This window comes from Pocillopora verrucosa, chromosome 9, assembly GCF_036669915.1.
Source record: "Pocillopora verrucosa isolate sample1 chromosome 9, ASM3666991v2, whole genome shotgun sequence".
NCBI classification, from domain to species: Eukaryota; Metazoa; Cnidaria; class Anthozoa; order Scleractinia; family Pocilloporidae; genus Pocillopora; species Pocillopora verrucosa.
In genome coordinates this window covers 158,530-182,543 of record NC_089320.1, presented here as the reverse complement: position 1 = coordinate 182,543, position 24,014 = coordinate 158,530, and the positions used below count along the sequence as shown (strand labels likewise).

At 36.6% G+C, this 24,014-nt stretch overlaps 2 protein-coding genes and 1 pseudogene across 3 annotated transcripts; 1 reads left to right on the top strand and 2 right to left on the bottom strand.

Annotated features, from left to right (window-relative positions):
• Positions 1-188: 188 nt before the first annotated feature.
• Positions 189-10,982, bottom strand: LOC131781252 (uncharacterized). The gene is made up of 16 exons (XM_059097899.2): positions 10,788-10,982; positions 9,565-9,675; positions 8,374-8,403; positions 7,910-8,020; positions 7,379-7,486; positions 6,734-6,910; positions 6,127-6,237; positions 5,279-5,407; positions 4,677-4,793; positions 4,129-4,164; positions 3,800-3,915; positions 2,318-2,504; positions 1,703-1,760; positions 1,276-1,327; positions 809-1,002; positions 189-360 (listed from the first exon to the last, which is right to left on the bottom strand). The coding sequence occupies exons 1-16, from the start codon at positions 10,873-10,875 to the stop codon at positions 237-239; spliced, it is 1,749 nt and encodes a 582-aa protein (XP_058953882.2). The 5' UTR covers positions 10,876-10,982; the 3' UTR covers positions 189-236.
• Positions 10,983-12,685: 1,703 nt separating this feature from the next.
• LOC131781256 (acid-sensing ion channel 1-like) lies at positions 12,686-18,461 on the bottom strand. Of its 2 annotated transcripts, none has more exons than XM_059097903.2 (7): positions 18,138-18,461; positions 15,522-16,515; positions 15,007-15,154; positions 14,457-14,519; positions 13,794-13,938; positions 13,336-13,427; positions 12,686-13,232 (listed from the first exon to the last, which is right to left on the bottom strand). In XM_059097903.2, exons 2-7 carry the CDS (start codon positions 16,464-16,466, stop codon positions 13,111-13,113), a joined length of 1,515 nt encoding a protein of 504 aa, XP_058953886.2. In that variant the 5' UTR covers positions 16,467-16,515; positions 18,138-18,461; the 3' UTR covers positions 12,686-13,110. The 2 variants fall into 2 exon arrangements, with proteins under 2 accessions (XP_058953886.2, XP_058953887.2); XM_059097904.2 differs by having other exon boundaries at positions 15,522-16,509.
• A 1,568-nt stretch (positions 18,462-20,029) lies between these two features.
• LOC131781249 (acid-sensing ion channel 1-like) lies at positions 20,030-22,771 on the top strand (annotated as a pseudogene).
• Positions 22,772-24,014: the final 1,243 nt, after the last annotated feature.

The following is a 24,014-nucleotide window of genomic DNA, read 5'->3' as shown; positions in this document are numbered from 1 at the left end:
AGTCTTTCAGCAGTGTAGTTTAAGAATGTTGGTTAGGAAAGGGACTTCATTTCTGTGAAAGGTCTTGGAAAGGCCTACCCATGGGATCAAACGTGAGGGGGTAAAAGATATGTTTAATGCCCTTCTTTTACCCTCAGGGTAGCTCCTTTATAGACTCTTCGCTGCTATGATGTTACTTATCAACAAGGTTTTCATTAAAGATTTCTCAATTTATTGACAGCATGCATAGTTTGTGATTAAGCTCTGAGTCTTGCCCTCAGCATTCTCTTGACATTTTTCCAATAATGGGACTGTGGTTTACTCCAGGACAAGGTAAACATGGCGTCAAAATCAAACGGCTCGAAAAATTCCAGACGATGGCTGAAAAAGCAAAGAATAAAAATTACTTAACGAGAGTAGTGCCCATGTTCCAGTCTCAGATTCTTTACATATCCGCCTCAAACCAAATGAGGATGATGAGAAATAGGCCCAAAACTGAGAAGGCCTGGGAACGTTTGGGGAGAAAGAGTATTAAAAGGGAGAGGTTAAGATTGAAGTCTAGCCTTGTTTGAAGTCGTGTTTCCCACCACACTAAATCAAAGGGAGCAAATGAGAACTCACTGTGAATGTGTATGCGGCTAAAGCGAGGAAGAACTCGGGCGACGAAATCATGATTAATTTTAGTTTTGAATTAGATTGGTTGAGAGTGTGTCACGAGTTTCTGCACCAATCATAGAGTGTGGAAAAGCAACATAAATACCCTCTATCACCCCACAGAGTTGAAAGGTATTACAACTAGCTGATCGAAATTATAGGACAGACAACTTACAAGTCAGGATTGGTGACATCAGCTGATGCAGGATACAGTGACTCGTATTTCCTTTGATTCCCTGAGCCATGAATAGCGTATGCATTGATTTTTCTCACTTCAGGAGGAAAGTAGTCGATTGGTATTTTAGCAGTTCCGTTCCATGTATTTTTTGCGCGGTCGATTGTGGCTGCGTACTCAATGGGAAGTTTGTCCTGTCAACGAAAAACGAGAGGAAAATTAAGGTTACCTTTAGGCTTCCGGCTGTGTTTATTGGAATGTTCGTGTTACTCTGAACAGTGTGCACAAGATACGAGCCAGCAATTGTTTAAAAAAAGACAGAAAGAAACAAAGGAAACAAAAAAAATTTACTATACGATGTACTGTAAAAATTTTCAGTTACCGGTACATGGAACTGCAGAGAAAAGAATGGAATAATTAATCTCTTCCTAGCAAACAAATCTTCTGCAAAGTTAAGTTATACTTACTAAGAATTTCTTTCGCACTCCATTTAAAAGGAGGAGCAAGTGCTGTCCGTGCCTAAAAACATAATCAAACAGGATATTTTAATTTTCAAAACAAAAACAAGGGGAAAGATGACATAGAACATCACCAACTCCTAAGCAAGGGACCCCATGGGGGGGGGCAGGATTGTATGAGACTCCTTTTGTAGAGTTAAAGTGATAAGTTCAAACAGTGAATCAAACTGGCATGCCCCCCCCCCCCCCAAATGATGCTAATAAGACACTATCGTGGCAACTCCTCCCACCCAAGATACTCCTAGAAGAAAGAAAACGGAATTCTTCAATTCTTGAGGAGGTTGGATGCCGGCGGCAAATTCCTCAAATTCATTTTCAATTTCTTTTTTCAAATTGTAAAAGTAAAGAATTTCGAAGGGTGAAAGGCAACACTCACGGACTAAGCTCAATTTCTAGGTATTTCTCTCGTTTTCCAAGGAAAAAGACTTCAGCGACTGAAATAAGAAAGACAAGGAATAAGGGATAATATAATCAATCAGACTGTTAACGGACAAGTGTATGTCATTTTCTCAATAAGGATGATAATAAATTCGTAGCTTTTTAAGCTCCTTAAATTGTATAAAAATAGTCGACTACTTTTATCTGTTTTTTTCATACATCTACTATATATTCACTTGTTTCTTTATCTAAATAGCTGTTTTAAAAGAAAAATAGGTTTTTTATAGGACTGTTAAATTAAAATTTTCAAATTGGTAAAAATTTGCAAACATTAACCGAGTGGGTTCTCAATCACGCGTCAGCGAACCATGGAATACCTGATCATGCCCTCTTCTTTTTAGGCTTTAACTAGATAAAGTACGCGATCTTGCTAAAAACTATAACAAGCCAGTTACTATTTGACTGAATTATAGGAATTGATTATACAAGTCTTGGCTAAAATGAAAAATAAATAAACAATTAATTGCCTTGATTTCAAATCATAATTGAAAGGCCACCCGCCTAAATTCCTGAAATATTGCAGTTTACAAAACTCATGAATTTAGAGTCATACCTTCATAATCCCACAATCCATCACAGGCACTTCCTGCTTTGCACGGTGGAGGGTCTGGGTCATTAAAGAACGGTCCACTAACAGAAATACGTACGGTTCGGGAGTCCTGGGCACTAATTTGGAAAGTGACAGGGGCGTGGTTGATTTTGGATCCATTCCACTCTGTATTGATGGCAAAATTGTATTCCTGATAAAGGAAAAAAAAACCTTGAGTGATGCATAGTAAACAGGATGCTCACGATAGGTTTAAACTATGATTAGATATATCACGTTCTTTCACCTACTAAAGCTAGACGTACTTCATTAGAAATAGAAGAAAAGGCCTAACACCAAAAGATTATAAAAATCTCTTGTTAACACGTTAAAATAGATTTGCAAAGGGTAACGTTTCATTTAATCCAATCACAACAAATTGCAACACCCGACTGATTAGATGAAGATCCTTAATTTACGTTTTTCCTTGAAATCTTTAAAAGGCTCGAGGCAAAGCGCTTTTGTGGACTGAGGCGACTGTCTCTGATCACTAATAATCAGGTACCGGCCATGGTCTGCAATGCAAGTAGTGATGAAATAACATACCTGGTACCTGTAACTTTTGTAGGATAAGTAAATTTCTGAATCAATTGAAACGCCGAAAAACCGCTTACTTAATGATAAAAATTTCGTACCTTTGGACAAGACTGGCAAAAACTCACGTAGAAAACGAACACGAGCAAAACGCAACTATAAATTTTGAGGAACATTTCTTGGGCAGGCCAGAGTCTTTCTGTGAGTAACTCTCACGAATCAATCTGCAGCATCTATGAGAGGCGAAGCAATTTCAACAAAGCTAAATTGAAATGATTCTTGTCCAGATGAAATTATTTTGACAACTTAAGAAAACATATCTCTGTCTATCGAGAGACGTGTTATGGCATGTTGTAGTTACAGCTTTGTTGACTGTTGGCTGAGGATGACGTCATGTTTGGACGATAACAGTTTGTCGTTTCAAATCTGTCAGGCACTGCTCTTAGTTTAAACAGCTAGGTTTAATTTTCTGAGATTTTTTTCTTAGCGTTGTTTCATTTTTCAACTGAAATATTGCGAAATGAAATTAATACGAACGAAACAGTGAAAAAAGTCAGAGTTCTTTCGGTTGTAAAATTCAAGAGTCTTTTGATAACCGTTCCACTTCCAACTTCTCACCTGAGTGGGTGGGTGGGGAAGAGGTAAACGGGTAAAGAATTTTATAGTGTGATGTGAAAACAAATTTTTAAATCAACGAACTAGATCACTACCTCCCCCCCCCCCCCCCATTTTCTTTTGAGTCGTTGCGGAACCGCTGAACGTTCCTTAGGCTCAATTTCGTTAAAATTGCAATTTCCTCAAAAGTATCTTTGAAATACTCATTGACGAATATTTCTGTCAGGATACTTGGCCATTATGTGCGTTTTTTTGAAATGCAGATATTTCCCCGCCGTTCTCAGATTTGTCCCTTCTTACCTTCTGGCAAAACTGACATGATTTTGGACAATTTTCTCTCATAAATACAGCTTGATAAGAACAGTAGTTCTTGACTCTAGCAAACGTGGCGCATTGTTTCCTTTTATCAACACAATCTATGAATCAACCGACAGAGAAAGTTAGCGAGAAAAAAGTTTAACAACAGAGCAGAATCACTAATAACTACATAACCAGTAGAAAAAATGATAGGACTGGAGTTACAGTTATGTTAAATATTATATTGCCCTCCAAGATGAATTGTGATTAAGGACACCACCTAACAATAATGAAAATTGTAAAACGACGATTCTTCAGTCTTTGTTTCTTACCATCTGGGCTTGGCGACCTGACATTACCATTATTGCCTGGAAAAGGAGAAAGTTAGAGTCAGTTTTGTTACACTTGTCATTTGGCCTTGTTACATTAGGATTAACTTTTGGCAACCTGTGACAAAATTTGCGAAGCATTATATAATAATTGTGTATTCACACCCTTGGGAAAGTAAAAATGATGCAACAAAAAATTTATTAATGTCACTCAAATTCCAATTCTAGAAGGTTTAGAAATGTGAAGAGAAACATAATGAAAATTTTAGCTGTGGCCCTCGGGCGAGATGGCATTAAGCTGAAGCAACAACTTTGTAGATGACGAAATAGGGCTTGCAAGGGGACCTCCCATTTATACCCTGCAACCTGCTTCGGAACGCCATAATGGTACAAAGTAATTCCTCAATTTACAGACAAGTATAACTTTAAAAAAATGCTATAAGATTGAATATAAAAATCATCAACGAATACTCGTCCTGGAAAACCCTAAGAATACCCAACTGTCAAACAGTTAGGTTTGCTTTGGACATATCAGGATAAATGTAGCTTACCTTTACACAAGTTACAGGATTTAGGGCAGTTTGTTTTCATGAAAACAGGATTAGCTTCGCAATAACCTTCGTTGTTTGCAACAATAGGGGCGCATATCGGTAAAAAATCGCGACAATCTACCAAACCAAATAGATGCAGTTTAGTAGCTTTCACTCTTTGTCAAGTATGGTAATGAGAGACTGACTATATATCAGAGCGACTTTGTACTTTGCTTCTTTAAATCCGGCATTTCCCTCTAGTTTCTTCTAATATTCAAATAAATTCATAACCGCTATGCATTATTCTTTTATCTAGAGCTAACTGATAATTGCCAAAAATATAACTATCGAATATTTGAACGACTCAAGATCAGAGCGAGTTTGTACTTTGCTTCCTTAAATCCGGCATTTCTCTCTAGTTTCTTCTTATATTCAAAGAGATTCATATCCGCCATGAATTATTCTTTTATCTAGTGCTAGCTAACTGATAATTGCCAAAAATAGTAACAATCGAATATTTGAACGATTCAAGATCGCCATGTGAATTCGGTGTCGATGAAACGCTTTAAAATGCTTTTGCATGCGCTGGTTTGTTTGCTTTATGTCTCGAAGTCTATGCATACCACACAATCCACAAGTCTTTGCACAGTTTTTCTCCATGTACTCTGGTTCGAATTTGCAATACGCTTTGTCTGTATCAAAGAGAAGGAAACACTCCTCTGGTTTTTCATCTTCGCAATAGGATTTGTCATCTGAAATGAATGTGCAAAATCTAAGTTAAAAACTGCACTTCATCCTTTAAACGATGGTTACTCGCCTCATACGCCTGAACGAATAATATGGTTGGTTTCTTTAGTCTTCTTAGGGGGCTCATTACTAATTGGGCTCCTGTCGTTCTATTGTAGACAATGCAGATGTCTGAAACACAAGTCTTATTTTTACGTTAAGTGTAAGCTGCTCAACATGCAGTCGCAGTTCAGTCGATCAGGGTACTGGAGAAAAAAATCTAGCTATAACTACTGATAAGTGACTTACTGTAGCTTTATTATAATTTGCTTTGATGGCGAGAGAGACAGAAAACTAAAGCATTAAATAATGTTTTATTGTAATTATAATTATGTAGTGACTGAACCTGGTCATGTCGTACTTCCATTTGTAAGCATCTAATAACTGTTGCATCAACTATGACCGCTGACCAATGTGTTAGCAGCATTCCGTTGGCGGAAAAAATACTGAAATGGATCTGTTTAATGATTTTAAGAACTGACCCTTCACAAAAGATATAAATGGCTCGCATTTAAGGCGTTCACAAGGAAGACAGGGGACTACTCAGCACTAATCCGCTTCCTATTAATCCTGATAATAAACACCTTCAGGCCGTATATTGAATTATTACACCTCAAACTAAAGATTATTCTTACTAACAACTTCCAATCGTACCATTGTCCACTATTTCTCTAAGTAATCTTACCACAGAAACCGCATGACTGCGGGCAATTTTCCTTCATATAATCTTCACGCTTTTTACACAACTCTCTGTCGTTTTCAACAATTGACGCACAGTCTGGGGAATCTACACACACTAGGAAATTAAACGAAAAAGATAAGGTAACTAACACAGTGGTGCTCTCATTGTGACTTAAGGTTCCCAAGAACAATTTGTATGAGACATTTGCCAAGGAATCCGTAAAACTTGACTGAATTAATTGACAAATGTATGACTTGATTGACTCTGTCAAAACTTAATAGACTAGAAACAAACTTTTCCGGGACAATTCTGGTTTCTAACGTATTTCTGAAATTCAGCAAGACGTGATAAGAAATTTAAAAAAGCAGCTGAAGGTCAAGAAGTCATAAAAGCATTTCATTTTGTTTCGTCTTCCTAGTTTTATAAATGATGCATCTAATTTGGCTCGAAACAAAGTCAACCAACTATGCTTTTACCGCCTGAATAAACGAGATTAGTACACTCTCCTAAAATATTCACGAAGAGGAAGTAAATGAGCACAACGCTAGTTGATAGGATATAACCCAACCAACACTTGGTTATCATTTGATACTCAGGATATATCCATTACCTATTGGACCTGGTGGTATGGTTACTATATTTGTTTGTGTTGTTACAACAGGTGAGAGTGTTGGTTTGTTCGCAGACTCAGTTGATGTGGATTCTTTCGAAGATGTAGTTGTCAGCGGGGCCATAACAGTTGATAGCAGAGGTTGCTTTGTTGTAGGAGTTGAGGAATTCCAACTCTCTGTGGGAAAAGAAAAATTACAGACAATATCTCACAAATGCTCTAACCTAACAAATAGTTACTGATATAAATCACTGGCAGTCTTCTGCTCCTTTAACTAACTGATGTTTGCTGAATCACGTGAAGATTCTAATTTATTCTTTACTGAAGCAGCTGGCAGCTAGCCAAACGTTTGTATCGCTTTTATCTTCGGTTTGTACGATTAAAACAACGTCGAAAAAAAAAATAAACAAAGCATGCTTCAGGCAAAAATTTAAACATCACAGAGAAATGAAACGTTTTTGTTCAGAAAATGACTTTTTGACGGATTAGTAAGAATTTTTTAAGCTATCCAGGTTGCGGTTAATAGACCTTTATCAATGTACATGAAAGTGTGGTCAGGTCACAATGTATATGTTTTAGCATAAAGTATGAAAAAAGAATACAAGAAACTTTTTTTAATGGAAGATAATAAGCTTACAAACGTACCACATATTTCGCAAGTCCTTCTACAATACTTGGAGAAAAATGGAGACGATTTACATTGATCTGGATCAGTAACGTAGGAGGAGCAATCATCAAGAATATCATTACATCCTGACAAGATAGGAACACGTATAGAAAAGTTCAATTGATTACGTTAAATATATCTTAAAATTAGTTTTTGATGAGAAGACAACCATCAAAGCAGAATTGGTAAAGGCAAAAGCGCTAATCGAAGAATTTAGGGGACATTGCATATATATTTGAGTATATACTGGGCTCTGGACGAGTGATTCTGTCGTGCTCTAGGCAAACACTTCAATGTCACAGAGCCTCACTCAGGAGTGTAGATTAATGTCGGATAACTTTCACGAAAACTCGATAAATCGTGGGGGTTGACACTGCGTTGGACCAACGCTCTATCTGAGGGGCAGGTAATCCTCCTCGTTTCAAGTCAATGAAACTAGTAGCTAAACAGAAAAAAGAAACTCTAACTAACAAACATGAAAGAAAACAATTGAATACAGGAATTTTTACCACAGTAACCACAAGTTCTTGGACAGTACTTTATGAAGAATTCTCTCGCTCCGTGACACTGGGATGGATTCTTTATGTACTCTGCACAGTCTGGCAACATATCTCTACATGCTGATCACAAAACAGTGGCGGGGAGACAGATGATAATTATAAGTTGAAATCAGGTTAGCAAAGATATAGATTATGGAGCTGAATAGGAAAGCTGTGAATGAGAAATGGGCAAGCCTATCTGGCTTACAAATGGATTTGGGGTTTGACAACCTCAGCCTTATTGGTTTATTTTTGCTGTTGCTCTTACTTTTTCACGGTAGACAACGTAAGTAGCTTTTCACTTGAATCTCCTCTGTGATTGTTCCTCATTTTTAGGGCTGAACTCTCTTAACAAACGTTGTAAAAAAATTGTAATTTATTTGAAGTGGGGATTCAGAAATAGATTTATTTAATTTTTCCATGTATTTACTCACCTAGCAAAACTGTGGGACTGGGTGTAGGACCTGGAAATTTGTCAGGAAAGAGATAAAAAGGAAGGCTAAACAAATTTTTCAATAAAATGTGATGATTTTACTTATGAGTTAAGATTAAGCCCAGTAATTAGATCCCTTGACAAAACTTTCTCATCATAGATGATACGAGAAAAGGGAAAAGCTTTTAGCTTCTAGTTAGTTACGGTCAAAATAGGCGATTTACATTTGGGAAATTTAATTCTCTCGAAAGGAAAAGGTTCTTATGCGTGTGAACGATTCACGCTGGAATTTTCATTGAAGATATCCAGGGAGAAGCAGCAAAAGTAATGTAATATCAGCTGCGACTTTGTCTATGGCATTTTCATTAGTCACTTGCCTCAACCATTCCCACAACAGTGATGATATTGCCGTATCATGCAGTTGCCAATTCATTATCATCGTTTGACAAAGAACAAGAAATCTCTCATAACCCTTTGTAACCTCAAGTCCCTAACTAGTTGACTTTGAATATCATCTGGAAAATTGTAGAGAGCTATATATATATATATATATATATATATATATATATATATATATATATATATATAGGAAGTCTGCAAGTCGATTTTCGCGTGGAACAGTGCTCAATACGTTGAAGCAGAGTAGAATAAATATTATGAGAGGAAAGAAGGACGTAACTACATTTCCCGACAAGCCTGTTTCGTGAATCGCTTCACTCTTAAACCCCTGAAGAGTGAAGCGATTCACGAAACAGGCTTGTCGGGAAATGTAGTTACGTCCTTCTTTCCTCTCATTATATATATATATATATATATATAGGCCGAAGGCCGAAACAGTACTGTCTGCAGTTAGTTATATGTATATATATATATATAACTAACTGCAGAGATATATATATATATATATATATATATATATATATATAAAATATAAAGAAAATGTAAACTTCTGTGTCAAATGAAGGTACTAAAACCAATGAAAAACGAAAGTCTTCTTTAAAATCTTACTTTGCTTTTGCGCTACGCGTTTCACCGCTGATGCGGCTCTTCAGACATAGCAGAAGAAGAAGAGCCGCTACAGCGGTGAAACGCGTAGCCCAAAAGCAAAGTAAAAGTTAAAAGAAGACTTTCGTTTTTCATTGGTTTTAGTATATATATATATAAGGTACTTAGAGGCTTTCTGTCAACTCACAGAGGTCACATGTCTTGGAACAATATTTTCTTGTAAGGTCGCTGTATCTTTTGCATTCGTCCACGTTGAAGAAGTAGTCACAATCCGTCAACAAATCATTGCATGGCTCTTCTGTTAAAAAAATGAGCTCATTAAGGATTCGCCATCATTTATCACCTGGGTGGTTGGAAAATTCTTGTTGTGTCATCAATAAAAAATTTACCTGATTTCTCCCCCCAAGTGGACTTTGCAATGTTCTTACGATCCTTCACTCATTGGTAGTCAATTTTCAACGACAATTTATTTCCCCGTTCACCTGAAAACCATTTAATCTCCCTGTTACTAATACTCCCCCCCCCCCTCCCTTACTCCCTTGATAATTTGAACTTATTTATCCTGAACCCAGAGAGAAAATAACGACTTATAGACGTGACACAAAGCACTGGTGTTAAAGGTGTATCTTTACCATAACCCACAAGGCCAGCTGAACGTTATTCTGACGAAAGTTTCATGCCTTAATATGATTGTAATCAAAGTTGTTTGTCAATTTTGTCATATTTGTCCCGATTCGGTTGTTGCGTGACTGAAATTTGTGGGAGCTGTCACGCATGAGGAACGCCGTGTTAAAACCCTTGCACTTGATATTTCCTTGTGTGATTAATCTTTAACCGTTAATGATGAGCGACAGACAGTATGTAAATCAAAAAATACAATAGTATGATTTATGAAGAGGCACTGACCGCGATTGAATGATGTAAAGATATGCTAAACGTAGAAATGTTGTCGAAGCATAATTTCGCAACCTTGATTTGCATAACTGTAATGGTACACAACTGAAATGCGTTCTTCGAGTTGAAAATTAAATGGGGCACGAAAATGATAAAACCTAACGGAAAAAAGTGTAATTGCTCTTTGCTTAAAGCAAAATTTTAAAGGTAAAATCAGAAGAGCCATTGGTAGTTTAATATTTCAAGGGTCTATGCTCCAAGGTCAAATTGTTTGAAAGTTTGTTTTAAACAATTAAGTTTAACTGTCCTTAAGACTGTAAGGGCGTCTTTCACCAAAAAGATCTGTTCTCGGTTTTAAAATAAAGATCTTATTGTAAAACTCCACTCGCTATCTACGTCGGTCAAAGTGTTCGTACGAAAGTGGGCTCCATACAAGTTAAATACCAGAAGGGACATGTTAACATGCGGCCAGTATCTTCAAGCAACATTAAATAACTATTGTTTGCCATAACCCACCTTGAGCGATGGCTGTTTCTGTGTTGAAGCATTGTGAAGCCAAGACAAGAAACAAAACCTGACCAAAAAACGCTCGAATACCCTTCATATCGCGTCAAAAATCACCTGACTAACACGTTGCACCTCCAAAGCCATAAGAGAGACTGAATAGACGATATGCACCATTGGCCACAAGCCCGCCAAAATGTCTCTTAAGAGATGTCAATATGATATTCTTATAATAGGTAGTGCCGGAACCTGACCCAAAAGTGAGGGAAGAATAAAATACTTGAGGTTACAAATCATCGCCGAACAATGCTATAGGAAATTTCAATGACAAATGACTTTCATTGTAAATATCTTTGCGTGAAACAGGCCACTTAATCTCAACAATAATGTCTGCTTTGGTATTGGGATGCCAACAAAATCTGACAAAACAAACCCATGACAGGAAAAGTTTGCGTAACATCACAATATTTCCAATTCGGTTAAAAAGACGTATTGTTACCTTTTTCGCGATTATATCAAAATAGCATTTTGCTATTTTGTTGATGCTTAAAGGACCGAACTTCAATAATAATAATAATAATAATAATAATAATTTATTACAATCATATAGCGCTATATATATTACTCTATAGCGCTTCACAATGAATGAATTAGAAAAAAGGAAGTGCTGCGACGAAGATCTAAAACTTTTAAGGTATGGATGTCCTTTCCTTGTGGGCGTACTATCATATGGCTCAAAGCAATATCCTGAAGTACATTTACACGTCATAACTCAAATATTGTTGCTCTTAAACCAGTTTATGAAAAAAGTACGATTGCAAACCAACACATTGACTCTATTAGGCACCTTTAACATTAATTTAAAGATCTTGTGTATAATTGTGAATAAATGTATGCTTTGCAAACTTCAGTTTCTTAGGCGAGGTGTATTTCCGACTGAGGGTGCATGATTACAGCAGCATATCTGCGGTTTAACAGTCGGTGGAGTTAAATAGAAACACACCCTTCTGAAGAACCTAAATTCCAATCAAGTTCAGAACTCAGGATCTTTTGATCTTCCGCAAGAATTTGTTCATTGATCTATCAATGAAAAGCTATACTTTTCATGACTGTAACGGTGTAGCTCATAGCATAGAACATTATAGGAAATACCATTCTTTTAATTTTCGACACTGAAGGTGGAGCCAGCTCTCCCCAATGTTTGTTTTGGCATTTTGAATACCAGGTTTCCCCCCCTCTTCCTGAGTTTGGCAGTTTAAATATCCATGTGCCAAGATGATGACTGGAAATTTTACAAGAAATCTAATCGACGCTCTGACGCATCACTGATACATCTGATGGAATACCCCTGCTGGGGTACATGTAGTCTCTGGATCACTTTCATAAGTCTAAGCGGATGTAGTCATGGTCTCGTGAAGTATGTTGATAATAACTGTTCAATCTTGAGAGCTGCTATGCTTTGAGGAAGAGGAGTTGTTTCGTATAGAGAGTGAGAATGAGATGTCATTGTAATATTGTGAATGAGGTCGTATGAAAGTGAAAGAACAATGAGATGTGAAACGTACGAAAAGTTTCGTACGTTATTCAGACCCGGAAAAAAGGGTAGGATTGTAAAGAAACTGTGATTTGGCGCAGGTGGAGAGTATTACAAGATAATCATAACGGCCACCTAAATATCAAAATGACGGTTGAAGCTGTCCAACTTTCACCCTTGTAGAGACCTTTTTCGGTAGTACTTTCATGTAAGGTTTTCTGGGAAAAAATTGTGTAAAAATAACGACAATCCGTAAAGAAACATGTCAGAGTAGTGTTATGTTGGTCTTCGTATAACCCAGCTGAGGAAAGTTTCAATAAAGTATATGACTGACTGCGATTTCCAACACTTTAAATTCAGTTTGTGAGCTATCGAAATCTTTGGCACAAAGGCAAACATTTTAATCCTTAGGTCTCAATTTGTATTTTTGGAAATACAGTGTAAATTATGACGGTACTAAGCTACTGTGGCATCATCTGCGTGTCCATGATTTCTAATGCGCCTGAGAGAAATGAGTTTTGATATAGTAGACATGGTTTGGAAGCGGAAGGAACATTAACTACCAAGATCGTCCAGGTGAAGGTTATCCTGAAAATTACTGATATTAATGACAGTGTTTGACTTTTCAACATCTTGTCTTTTACTCTGACTTCGCCTCAAGTTGTCAGAGCGCCAACCACTATACAGTTACTAGTCCTTTACAGTCTTTATAGGTTTTGAACCTTAATTCGTCTGAACATCATTTTGTGTAGACAAACGACATTTGAAGGGCAAATTCCCGCACAATTATTTGTACAGTCATTACGTTGGGTTAGTCACGTTACGGTTTCGTGCTGCCAGGTAACTCATGAAAAAATCCAAAAATTCGCATATGGTTAGCAGGCTGCATCCCAGGAATAAGCCCATATTTCCACCGATCTCACCTATGATGGAGAAGGAGGAATTACCATTGAGAATATTATACAAGCCTACGAATACAGCTGACCGTGACAAATATAACTTTATGTCTCAATATTAAGTTCTCACCAAATAATGAGTTGCTGTCATATGCCGGCTGCTGTTTCTGCATCTCATATCCCAAGGACTTGAATCCAACTTGTAAAAACACAAGATTATCTCTAAAGAGTGGGGACATCAAAATGTTAACAAAGGTTATGAATACTGACTCGCAAGAAAACGTAGCCACTATCTGTCCGCATTTCGAATCAGAATCTTTGGCATCTTCGCTAAAACCAATTTTTTAAACCTTAGGTTGCTTAAATGTGAATTATTATATTATTCAGACCAGGATTTTTCAGTCTGTTTGAGCTCAAGTTCTTTCTCTAATGTATCCCCTATGACGATGTCTCCACTTTTACTCAAAACGAGACAAAAGACCAAAACCGTTACAGGGGCAGAAAAGAAATATATGCTCTGGATTTAATAGGCTAACAGTAATAGGTTTTCTTTATCTATGCCATGCTGGCAAATATCACTGAAAATACCTCATGTACTGTAAACTCTCATAGCCCTCATTCAATAGGTCTTCAGCTGTGCCTATATCCGGGAACTTTGAATAAGAAACCTCAGCTTGATATCGAGTTTGAAAGCAAGGAACTTGGCAGTCACACATGTCTTCGTCTATAGACGCTTTATGAAGAAACGATAATGAAAGTAGAAATTAAAAAATTAATGAAAATAAAAAAAAAAAAATTGGAATCCTCTACAGCAAACGCATGCAAGCCTTCACTTCGTAAATGACCTATTTTACTTCTGATTTAAGAGTTGTGCAGATAATCAGCCTGGAACAGAAACTTAAAATATAGTAGATTGATTAAGCTTTGGGCCAAATGCAACTTAATAACGTATTAAGACACTGACACGGATCATTTTTGAGGTCCAAACCTTACACATGATCAGTGTCAGTAATTATAAGCGGCTTATGTGCTTGTTTAAAATTTCATTTTTATGTCGAAACGAGAGGCATAGTAACACTGTTTGAGTTTGCTGAATCAAAAAACGGAGACCATCCGGCACCACAATAAATCGAGTTGGCAGGTAAAATGCAACGAGGTAACATGGGCATTTCGTGGAATGTCTACAAGACCATTCACACCGCAATTCTAACTTGTCAATTTGAGATCAAAAGGTTCTAACAACATTCCCACCATCAACGCTGCCACTGCATTTAACCTCGTTGGGGGATAGGCACGGAGGAGTGTCACGGGAACCTAACAAGGAATAAACAAAATAATTTTATAAACAGAAAATATGCATAATAATGGACAGTCATGAAATGGCGTTCAAATTCATCGAAAGGATTCGCAAAGTTTTTTTTAGTCTATGAAAAACAGCACTAAGTCGTAAGGACGGTGGAATTAGTCAAATCAGTCCTGTGAACTGGAAGCAGGAAGAAGCATCACCTTCAACTACTTTTGCGTGGTGAAGAATTCGGTGATTATTAAAAAAAATTGACTTAGAAAATAAGTCGTGTACTCTTTAGAAGGGGGGAAGTACTTGAAGGTAGTTGACACGTTCAAGTACTACGTTTCGAAGGCATAACGTGCAAAAGAATCTGACTGGAACGCTCAGCCCTCAACTTTCTGTTGAGGTGTGAGTGATTTTTTACACAGTTTACTTCTTTTTTTTTAATAACTTTAATAATTAATATTTTACTTATAAATTATTGGTCAAAATAAATTAAGAACATAAATTTACCAATGTAGCCGATGGGTCGACAGCCACAAATTTTAATAGTGCTTTGAACCTTGCACTCATAAAGGCATCCTTCTGATGAGTACTTAGAAAATGTGTTTAATGGTTTATTTGTGCAGTTGGTGGCATAAGGCTTCTCCAAATTCTCATACTAAAAGTAAAAAAGTATAGCCAACTTTCAAAACAAACATAACATACTAATGAGAATAAGCTGACAACCTAACCACATAATGTAACTAATATGTATCTGAAGTAAAACGTTACATATGCATGACCAGTTCCATTTGAATCAGCCAACGTATCACCCATTCAGGTCTTTTCTTTTGTATGCACCAGGAAGAAAAGAAAGACGCTTGAAGAGCGTGCGCTGAAATTGCGATCCTTAATCTCATAATCGCACTTTTCTAGGATGTTACCACCCTTAATAAAAGAAAAAAGGCACTTGAACCTATAAGCTATCAAACAGACAACTAAATTGAATAAAGATTACACTCAAACAAACAAACAAATAAACCAACCCGTTTCTGAGAAAGAGCGATTGAAGCATGTTGCCCAGGTCCCACGCTGATTCCATCAAATTCATCATAGTATTCACCTTGCCCGTGGATCAACACTTTGAATCCCTCGGAAAATTTTCCACGAGTATACTCAGCTGTGTTTGCATCGAGAAGCAGCGTAAGTCCAGAAGAAACTCCAGCAGTGTCTACAATTTTAATTTCGCTTTCTCTTCCTGAGTTAAAAGTGTAACACATTCCCCACTCGGTCACTGTGGGATCGAAGTCTGTTATTGAACACTGAGTTTGCCTCCAACTGAACTGACAAGTAGGTCCAAGAAGATTACTGATATTTAGGCTGTATTTTTGATAAAAACTCTCAACTTCTATACGATGGTTAGACACTTGTATATCTTTCAACAGTTCTTGTTTGTATTCAAATGTACAGTTTGGGAGAGCAAGCGACTCGTTCTCATTATCAAAAGGAGCACAACAGCATAGCAAAGACAATCCACAGGGTCGATTGGCTCGGGCTCTTGATGTGACAGCGCATGACGAGATGTTTAAACCGCTGGATGCAAAGGATGGATCATCATCAGCTAAAGAGACTTTGCTTCTTGAAAACAAATTGTTTGAGCAAATCGTTATAGCTGGGAAATCCATTTTTCTTAGATGTTTTCTGCTTACTACAGTGTTAATAGGACGACTGTAGTATTTTTCAAAAGCTCTATAAACTGTAAAAATGTAGTAACCACCAGACGACAATAGCAAAATCAACCATATAAGGCGAGTGACAGCATGGCGCTTTATAAAGACATAACGAATGCCATGCAACGTTGTGTTATCAACAAACTCCTGCCACATTTTTACTCCTGTTTGACGTCCGTTGCTGTCTGACAGAGGAGGCTTCTGGGAAATTGTCCCTTCCTGAAGGTTTGTCATTTGAACGCTGTTTATCTTCTCTGCCATTGACGTGGGTGAATTCAAGATTCCAAGCGAATACTGGCTACTTCTGTTTCTAGTAATAAACCAAATCACTCATTAGAACCCAAGCGAAATAAATATTATATTCAAATGTGTAAACTTTTTTGGTTTTTTTAATCTAATCTGTTCTTCTACAGTTATTTATCGACCTTTCTCTAGCTTATCATTGCAGCTTTAGTGTTAACCAAGGCCCTGGCCACGTAGTAATTCAACGAGGATTTTATTGATGCAGCCTGTGTACCATCTTTAATAATTGACACGCTCTAATTTTGAGGTAATTTGAAAGGGATGCCTTATTGATAAATGTCCACCTCGCAATTCAACATCTTGTAAATACAAAATTGTTGATTTGCATTCAGTATTAGATATAGAAAAAAATATCAGTTTTTAACGTAAGTGTAAATTACTGAGATCCAGCGCTTTCAGATCTGAAGTAATTCAGAAATTGATAGTCAAACACTTCCTCACTGTGGTTAGTGGTAAATTTGAACGACTTGAATAAAAAGCGTCCACTTTTTTTTGAAGTGAAATTACACAAATCAAATGTATTAAAAAACTGACTTGCTGATCTCATACTGTGAAATAAAATCTAAGTAATTTAAAAACTATGCCTGACCTCACTTTTTCATCAAACTAACCGTACTATTAATAAAATCTTCCGGTTAGGTTCCGAGCCTCTACAGTTCAGTTATGTTTCGGATCCTCTGTGTCCTTAAATCCTTCTGAGTTAGAATGTTGCATGTTAAACCCTTGAATATTGGTTCTACGTAAGTGCATTTTAAATTTATGGCAGGTGAGTATTGAGAATTTAGGTTAAACGTTTGTTTTCAATCTCTTTGAATGATTGGATTTCGCTGTTTCAGTCACTTTACAGAAACATGACAAAATTATCCTCGCATTCGTTTAGAATTTGGGGATCCAAGAGAAATACATTTTTTGCTTTTGCTTAAGTATATTGTTTTTCACCCAAGTCAATATTCATCCGAAAATTCTAATTATCTCGATGAGAATGAGACAGTTATAACTATAAATGTTTCTGGAAGTAAGGGAATCAATATGATGCGTATCGCCCGAAACCAGTGAAACAATTTTGAAACCCCCGCATCCGTAACTTATTCCAGAGGCTAAGACAAAAAAAAAAAAAAAACCAAATTAAATGAAAAATCATTTTCCAATTAACGCCGTAAACAAATATCGTTGTTAGGTTTATCTTGAACATTTCAATAACTAAGTTATTCGTCTTTTCGGCTTAAGGTAGGACTGATAACATTACCGATTTACTTCACCATCGGATCAGCTTATATTTCAGCTGGAGATGGCGGCCGATAAGTTATCAGTCCAGCTTACTGATAATGCAAAGCAAGCGTTTTTCATTTTTACGAGAGAATTAACAATTATTCAATGGAGTCAGTACATGCTGTAACCATCACAAACAAACAATTAGATTGTCACGCAATAATGAATACACCACCCCCGAGCAGTTCACATCGCAAACAACATGGCCTAGTTCCTCTGAATAAGCGGGAAATTTTGGTGAATTCCTCTTCGGATACCTATAACCTTTTAAAGGTTTCTTTTTTAAACCGACGTAACCAACAACCACATGCGCTTTAGAGTGAAAGAAACCATATCATGACATGTACATGTCCATCTCACCTTGTTTATGTCGCAAATAGCGAGATTCAAATTATGCAGACTCCTCGAACTATTGAACAGTCCAATATAAACAAATTCAAGAAGTTAAATCATGAATTCTGACTTGAGGTGAAAGAATCAGCCGTATATTCGGCGGTTAACGGTGAGCTGTTCTGATCGTGCGCGCACACGAATCACTATGATGTAATTTCCAGCAGTAGCATATACACTCAAACACAAAATGATAATTTGGTTGTGTTGACGTCAGTTTGTAAATACTTCCCTTTGAATTAAATAATATGCGTATTCCTATCTCATCGAAAAAAGAGACTGGTACTTGCTATGGATCCTTGCTATGGATCAGCTCTACTAAAGCTGGGTAACAGTTCCCCATAGAGAATTTTTGCTAAGTGGAGTGCAATCTCTATCAGTCTGTGATCTCTAGTGGTAGTTATTGATGCTGACGTCATCGGTGCGTCTTAATGTTTTTCTAAAAGTCGAAACCTTCCGTGATGTTATTTTTTTACCTTTTCCAATTGTTTTCTTATGTAAGTGTGCGAAAAGAAAGAAAATACAGTGCTAACATTTTGAATTTACTCTTGTTACTATGGTGGCGCATACGGCAGTGAGAATAATTTTCCTAAACGCCAATTTGTAAGCAGGCGACGCTCGCTTGTTTTGATTCATTTGCAGATGTGGTGCTAAGATATCAATTGCAAATTATCCTCGAAATGAATTAAAAAAGAGCCACGCTTGGAAAAGCCATAAGTGAAGATAGTTTAAACTGTGTTTTCATCAATTATTATGAGGCTTTTAGAGACTTTTTAAGGATTCAGTGACTGTTGATTAAAACCATCTAATAAAAAAATAAATCAATCAAAGAAAAACCATTCATGTGAGCAGTCATGATTACAATTTTTCAATCAACTGTTGTAATTATGAGAAACTCAACGAGGTAGTATTTCGTATGTAAACAATTTTAATCATGTTTTTGCTGTCTGATTGTCAGATGATGGTTGATTCTTTTTCTCTGCAGTTATTTCTTCTGACTTCGAGATGGATCGTGTGCTGAAGGTCACCGAGAACTGCCGGCTGTGACTACGGTAACCATTTCCCCAAAGGTCGGTGGATCTATTGCAGAAAGTTTGTTGTGCAGTTAAAAGATAAGTGCGTGGTGAGACTCGGTCTTGTTTGTGCTTTTGCCTCTTTGGGCAAAATAATAATTTGAAATTTCTCTCGTATTCTTACAAATGAATTATCTCATATGCCATCTAAATTTTCAAATTAAAAAGAATGGCCAATCAAAAGCAAGAAACAAGGCGAACAAATCCCATTTATAGGTTCTGTAAATTTCGGAAATTTTCTGAAATGTAATTATGGAAACATTTTTTCTCAAAAGGTTGGTTTCCATGAGAACCTTTCGATAATCATAAATCTGAATAAAGGATCTGAGAAAAATACAAGCCTCTGTATGAAAACGTTTTCCACTTGAAAGAGAAACAGGTGTTGGGGCATAATTAGCTGTATGAGGCCTGAAAAAATCCCATATTGATACTAATTTCACCTGAAAAAGTTTATCTTTGTTAAAAATTCAAACACGTTATAGAACTAAATAAATCGATGAGGGGAAAATTAAAAATGGTTTCCTGACGCTTCGTATGTCCAAGCACAATTCATACAGAAGTATATGTGTATCACGACATCAAATCATTGATACAGTTTGATTTTGAATTTTGTAGAACTATAACCAATAACACACTGACATGCTGGTCAATATCATTTCAAAGTTCTTTGTTCCATCTTAGATCCATTTATGTTAAATTTTTCTCATCGACACCCATAGGAATAAGAAGGGGAATCACTACATTTGAGGAAAAACTCATTCAGATAAGAGTGTACATCAAACCAGCACCATGAAACGAGAGACCATTTATACCTTTTGGACGGAGAGAGTTACAGGTGTAGGGTTTCGTCAAGGCGAATCAGAAAAAGGGGATGATTACCCGACGTCAAGAGAAATATGGGAGGAATTTGTGAAGAACACCACGCTACAGGGCACACGCTACGCCTTCATGAAATGTCGAGCCATGTGGTCTGTCTCTGCTTTGCCTTGTCTTACCAAATCAATTTTTAAATACAACCAGCATTCTATCTATTTGCACGAGTCAATACAGACAAGATTTGTCAAACGCCTTGAAGCTTGAGTCTCATCGTTTGGATACAGAAGAATTACTTCAGCTATACAGTCCAGATATCAGCGATTCCATTCAATTAAGGTATTAGTAGTAGGGTGAAAAGAGTAGACACTGCTGGTGTTTCATCTGGGTTATCAGTCATTCTTGATGCTCAAACACATGAGTATACTCAAGGAAAATTTTCAGAAGGATTCAAAGTGTTGATTCACGGGCAGGATGAGTACATCGATGAATGGGAAGGAATCAGTGTAGGACCAGGACAACATGCCGTTATTGCTCTTTCACAGACGAGGGTGATTATGGTTACTTTGAATAATTTCAATCCTTAGTAATTGCATCAACGTTACCTAAATTGTGCTTTTTGAGCCGATGAGTGTCATTATGTGAGTTTGATTGGTGTTAGACATAGCTCTGTTAATCTTTCCTTCCGTAAATTATTGAAATTCAATATGGCGGGACTTTCTCGCTATTTCTAGGATTACAGCTGTGGGCAGGATTGAAATTTCAGCCAAACTAGTCTTAGTTCATTTACACCTTGAGCCCACACTATTAAGCCTTTTATAAAGTGTTTTAAGTTACGCAATGTCTCTTGCGCTATTTTATTTCTTATTTAAGTTTTAAATTGCGCATAAATTACCCATGCAGATCATTTAAATTTTTCTACCCTTTCTTTTTTTGTAATTGCAACGACTCATTTAGGTTTAACGTCGGTAAGTTATTAAATTCCTGTTTGGTCCACATACATGTTGACCGTCATTGTAAACTTTGACTGATTTCCTAGTTCGAGAACCTAGAGGAGCCATACGCGACAAACTGCAACAAGAAGACGTTGAGGTCATTTTCAACCTACACATTGAAGGGATGCATTTATGAATACGAATCCGAAAAAATGGTGAAATTGTGTGGTTGTCGACCTGAAGGCTACAGAAGCAAGTGATAAAAGGAATGAGTAACATCAGAAGCAAATTTCTTTACATCTGCAAGAGCAGCCCATCAAAATTTGCTTCGTAACAGTGGAATTATAGACCTTGAACGAGAGATGAACCTCGAGGACTCACTATTTTGGGGCTTCAGTGCTCGAAGTTTATTTTAATTTACAATGATATTTTTGTAATAACACATATTTTGATACTTCTCTTAACACTCTCTTCTCTTTCAATCCGGATTTTAGTCAAATAATGTCTTATTTTGATTTTTTTTCTATTATAAGCACAGGATAAAGAAGGTAAGCCAGGCAAAGTAACAATGTAAAAGTTATCTTTAATTTTTTGCCATCAAGTGCTCCACGGATCCCGACGTGTTCAACTCCAGAAGAGAAACGCTGTTATGAGTCTCATGAATTATGTGAGCGAACTTTCCTTTGTCATGTTGTGATTTGGCTCTAGCGCATTGGAACGTAAAATACAAATTTTATCGATTGATTAAAGCTAAGCCTAACGGTATCAGTGTTTGGTTGATGTAGATAAAAACTTATACAGTAAATTATATCGACGAAGAATTCTATGACTGCCAAGTTCCCTGCTCTTATACTAAGTACACAACTGAGGTGTCGTATTCCAAATTTCCGGATCATTGCACCACTGAAATGATGATTGTGGAAGGCTATTATGATTATGTGCAGTACCAGAGGTAGAAATTGTTAAAAACAAAACAAAACAAAAAATGGATCTAAGATGGAACAAAGAACTTTGAAATGATATTGACCAGCATGTCAGTGTGTTATTGGTTATAGTTCTACAAAATTCAAAATCAAACTGTATCAATGATTTGATGTCGTGATACACATATACTTCTGTATGAATTGCGCTTGGACATACGAAGCGTCAGGAAACCATTTTTAATTTTCCCCTCATCGATTTATTTAGTTCTATAACGTGTTTGAATTTTTAACAAAGATAAACTTTTTCAGGTGAAATTAGTATCAATATGGGATTTTTTCAGGCCTCAGTCTCCTGACCGTATGCGAGGTCTCCTCGTCAGTTTGGTTATTAAAAAATATTGTTTTATTTTGAAATTTTCTAAGATCGATTGATTTGAAGGATCGGAATAATTTGCTGATATGATATATTTGAATCTTTTAACAGAGACAACCTCGTGTTTTTACAAGTTGGATTCAAATCACTGAGTTATGAAAAGCATGAACAAAAACCAGCTTATGATTGGATTACTATGTTCGGTAAAAACGTATTCTCCCTGTTGACTGAGTAAACACTAGTAAACACTAATTATCACGTATTCTTTAGTAAATGCCCAAGTCATATGTAAAAAATATATATATCTCCGCAAATGGCCCCCTCTTTTTGGCCACTTATCTCTGTACTCAAGATAACCGTTGTAGAGAGGTTTGTCCGCACAATTAAATGCTTTATTATTATTATTTTTTTAGGTGAAATCGGTGGTAATATGGAATTATTTCTAGGTTGTAGTTTGCTCCACGCGCTCCACATCCAGCGTACTTAAGACTAAAATGTGCATCGAAAAGGATCACTACTCAGCAACGAATGTGTTCTCGAAAGAGCACGTGTAGAAGGTATCGAAATAACGCGAGTTATTGAAGTTGCTTTTGCTGTTTTGACCATGTTACCAAGATTGATGACAGCAAACAAAGGATGCAGTGACCTGACGCGATATCATGGAAAGTTCTCTTAAATGTGGGGAAGATATTCACCACTCAAGACAGAGTTCTTTCTTTTTAAACACGCTCTTTTAACAACCAATTGGGCTCCAAGCTTTGTAAGCCACATTCCATGAGCTGTGGTCCTACGATGTGCATGCTTTGCGTGCTGCGAGCTCCGCTACTTCGAACTTCTAAATAATCCATTTTCTCACTTTAAACTGAAGCCAATAAAAAAGCTCTTATGTAAAAAAGGTTTTTTTTATTTGTTTGAGAAGATAAAATCATTTACAGACAAAAGGCTTTACACTTAGCCTCGCTTAAAATTAGAGGCTTTGAGCTTATCGAAAATTGCCTAATTGAAAAAAAAACATAAAACATTAGGTAAAACAGTGCGAATGTTTATGTCCTATATTATATTTATGAAAGCCTAGCAACAGCTCAGAATAACGAATAAAAGACCTTCAGAATATTATTATAGGTCTCCCTTCTCTGATATGTCGGTAAGAGCTTATTCAAGTGTTAAGGGTAATTCATATTTAAGCGAAACAACCAAATTATATTTTTGTCGTAGTTTAACGTGCCCCTAGATTTCGAATCTATTATGCAACTTTTATTGTTCTGTTGTTCGGTACTTGTTTCAACTGGGTATTGATGTGATTTGTGTGTACAGCTGCCAAATGTGAAAAAAAAAATTTGGAAAAAACTTACTTTCTGAAAGCGAAAAAAAAAGGGTAAGTCATCGAGATTTAGATACAGATTGAGCTATAGTCTAAGAATACAATCACTCCATTGCTGCTTTTACTTCTCTGAATGTACAATCAAGTGAAGATTTCTCGTCAAGGAGAATTTCAATTACTGTGTACGCCCGAATTCTAATTGCACAAGGCCCCAGAGAGTGATAGCAAGGTACCTGTCTGTTATTATGCTTTTGGCATCCAATTAATTTGAGATACAAGTAGGTAATTAATCAAATTGATGTCTTCTTATCACTGGGTATTACAAACTCTTGAGCCCGCGATAATAAATGTTTTTACTACATTTCATTTGTAAAAAATTTCTAGGAAAAATCGACGGAAAAACTTCTTG

Excerpts from the sequence above, each read along its gene's own strand:
- LOC131781256 (XM_059097903.2), bottom strand. The coding sequence starts at position 16,466 with ATGGCAGAGAAGATAAACAGCGTTCAAATGACAAACCTTCAGGAAGGG. Across the intron at positions 14,520-15,006 it reads TCGACCCATCGGCTACATTG|GTTCCCGTGACACTCCTCCG; the intron begins GTAAATTTATGT and ends ATTCCTTGTTAG. Across the intron at positions 13,939-14,456 it reads ATGCAGTGGCAGCGTTGATG|CGTCTATAGACGAAGACATG; the intron begins GTGGGAATGTTG and ends TTCTTCATAAAG.
- LOC131781252 (XM_059097899.2), bottom strand. The coding sequence starts at position 10,875 with ATGAAGGGTATTCGAGCGTTTTTTGGTCAGGTTTTGTTTCTTGTCTTG. Across the intron at positions 6,238-6,733 it reads CATACCACCAGGTCCAATAG|TGTGTGTAGATTCCCCAGAC; the intron begins GTAATGGATATA and ends TTAATTTCCTAG. Across the intron at positions 4,794-5,278 it reads AAAGACTTGTGGATTGTGTG|ATTGTCGCGATTTTTTACCG; the intron begins GTATGCATAGAC and ends TTGGTTTGGTAG.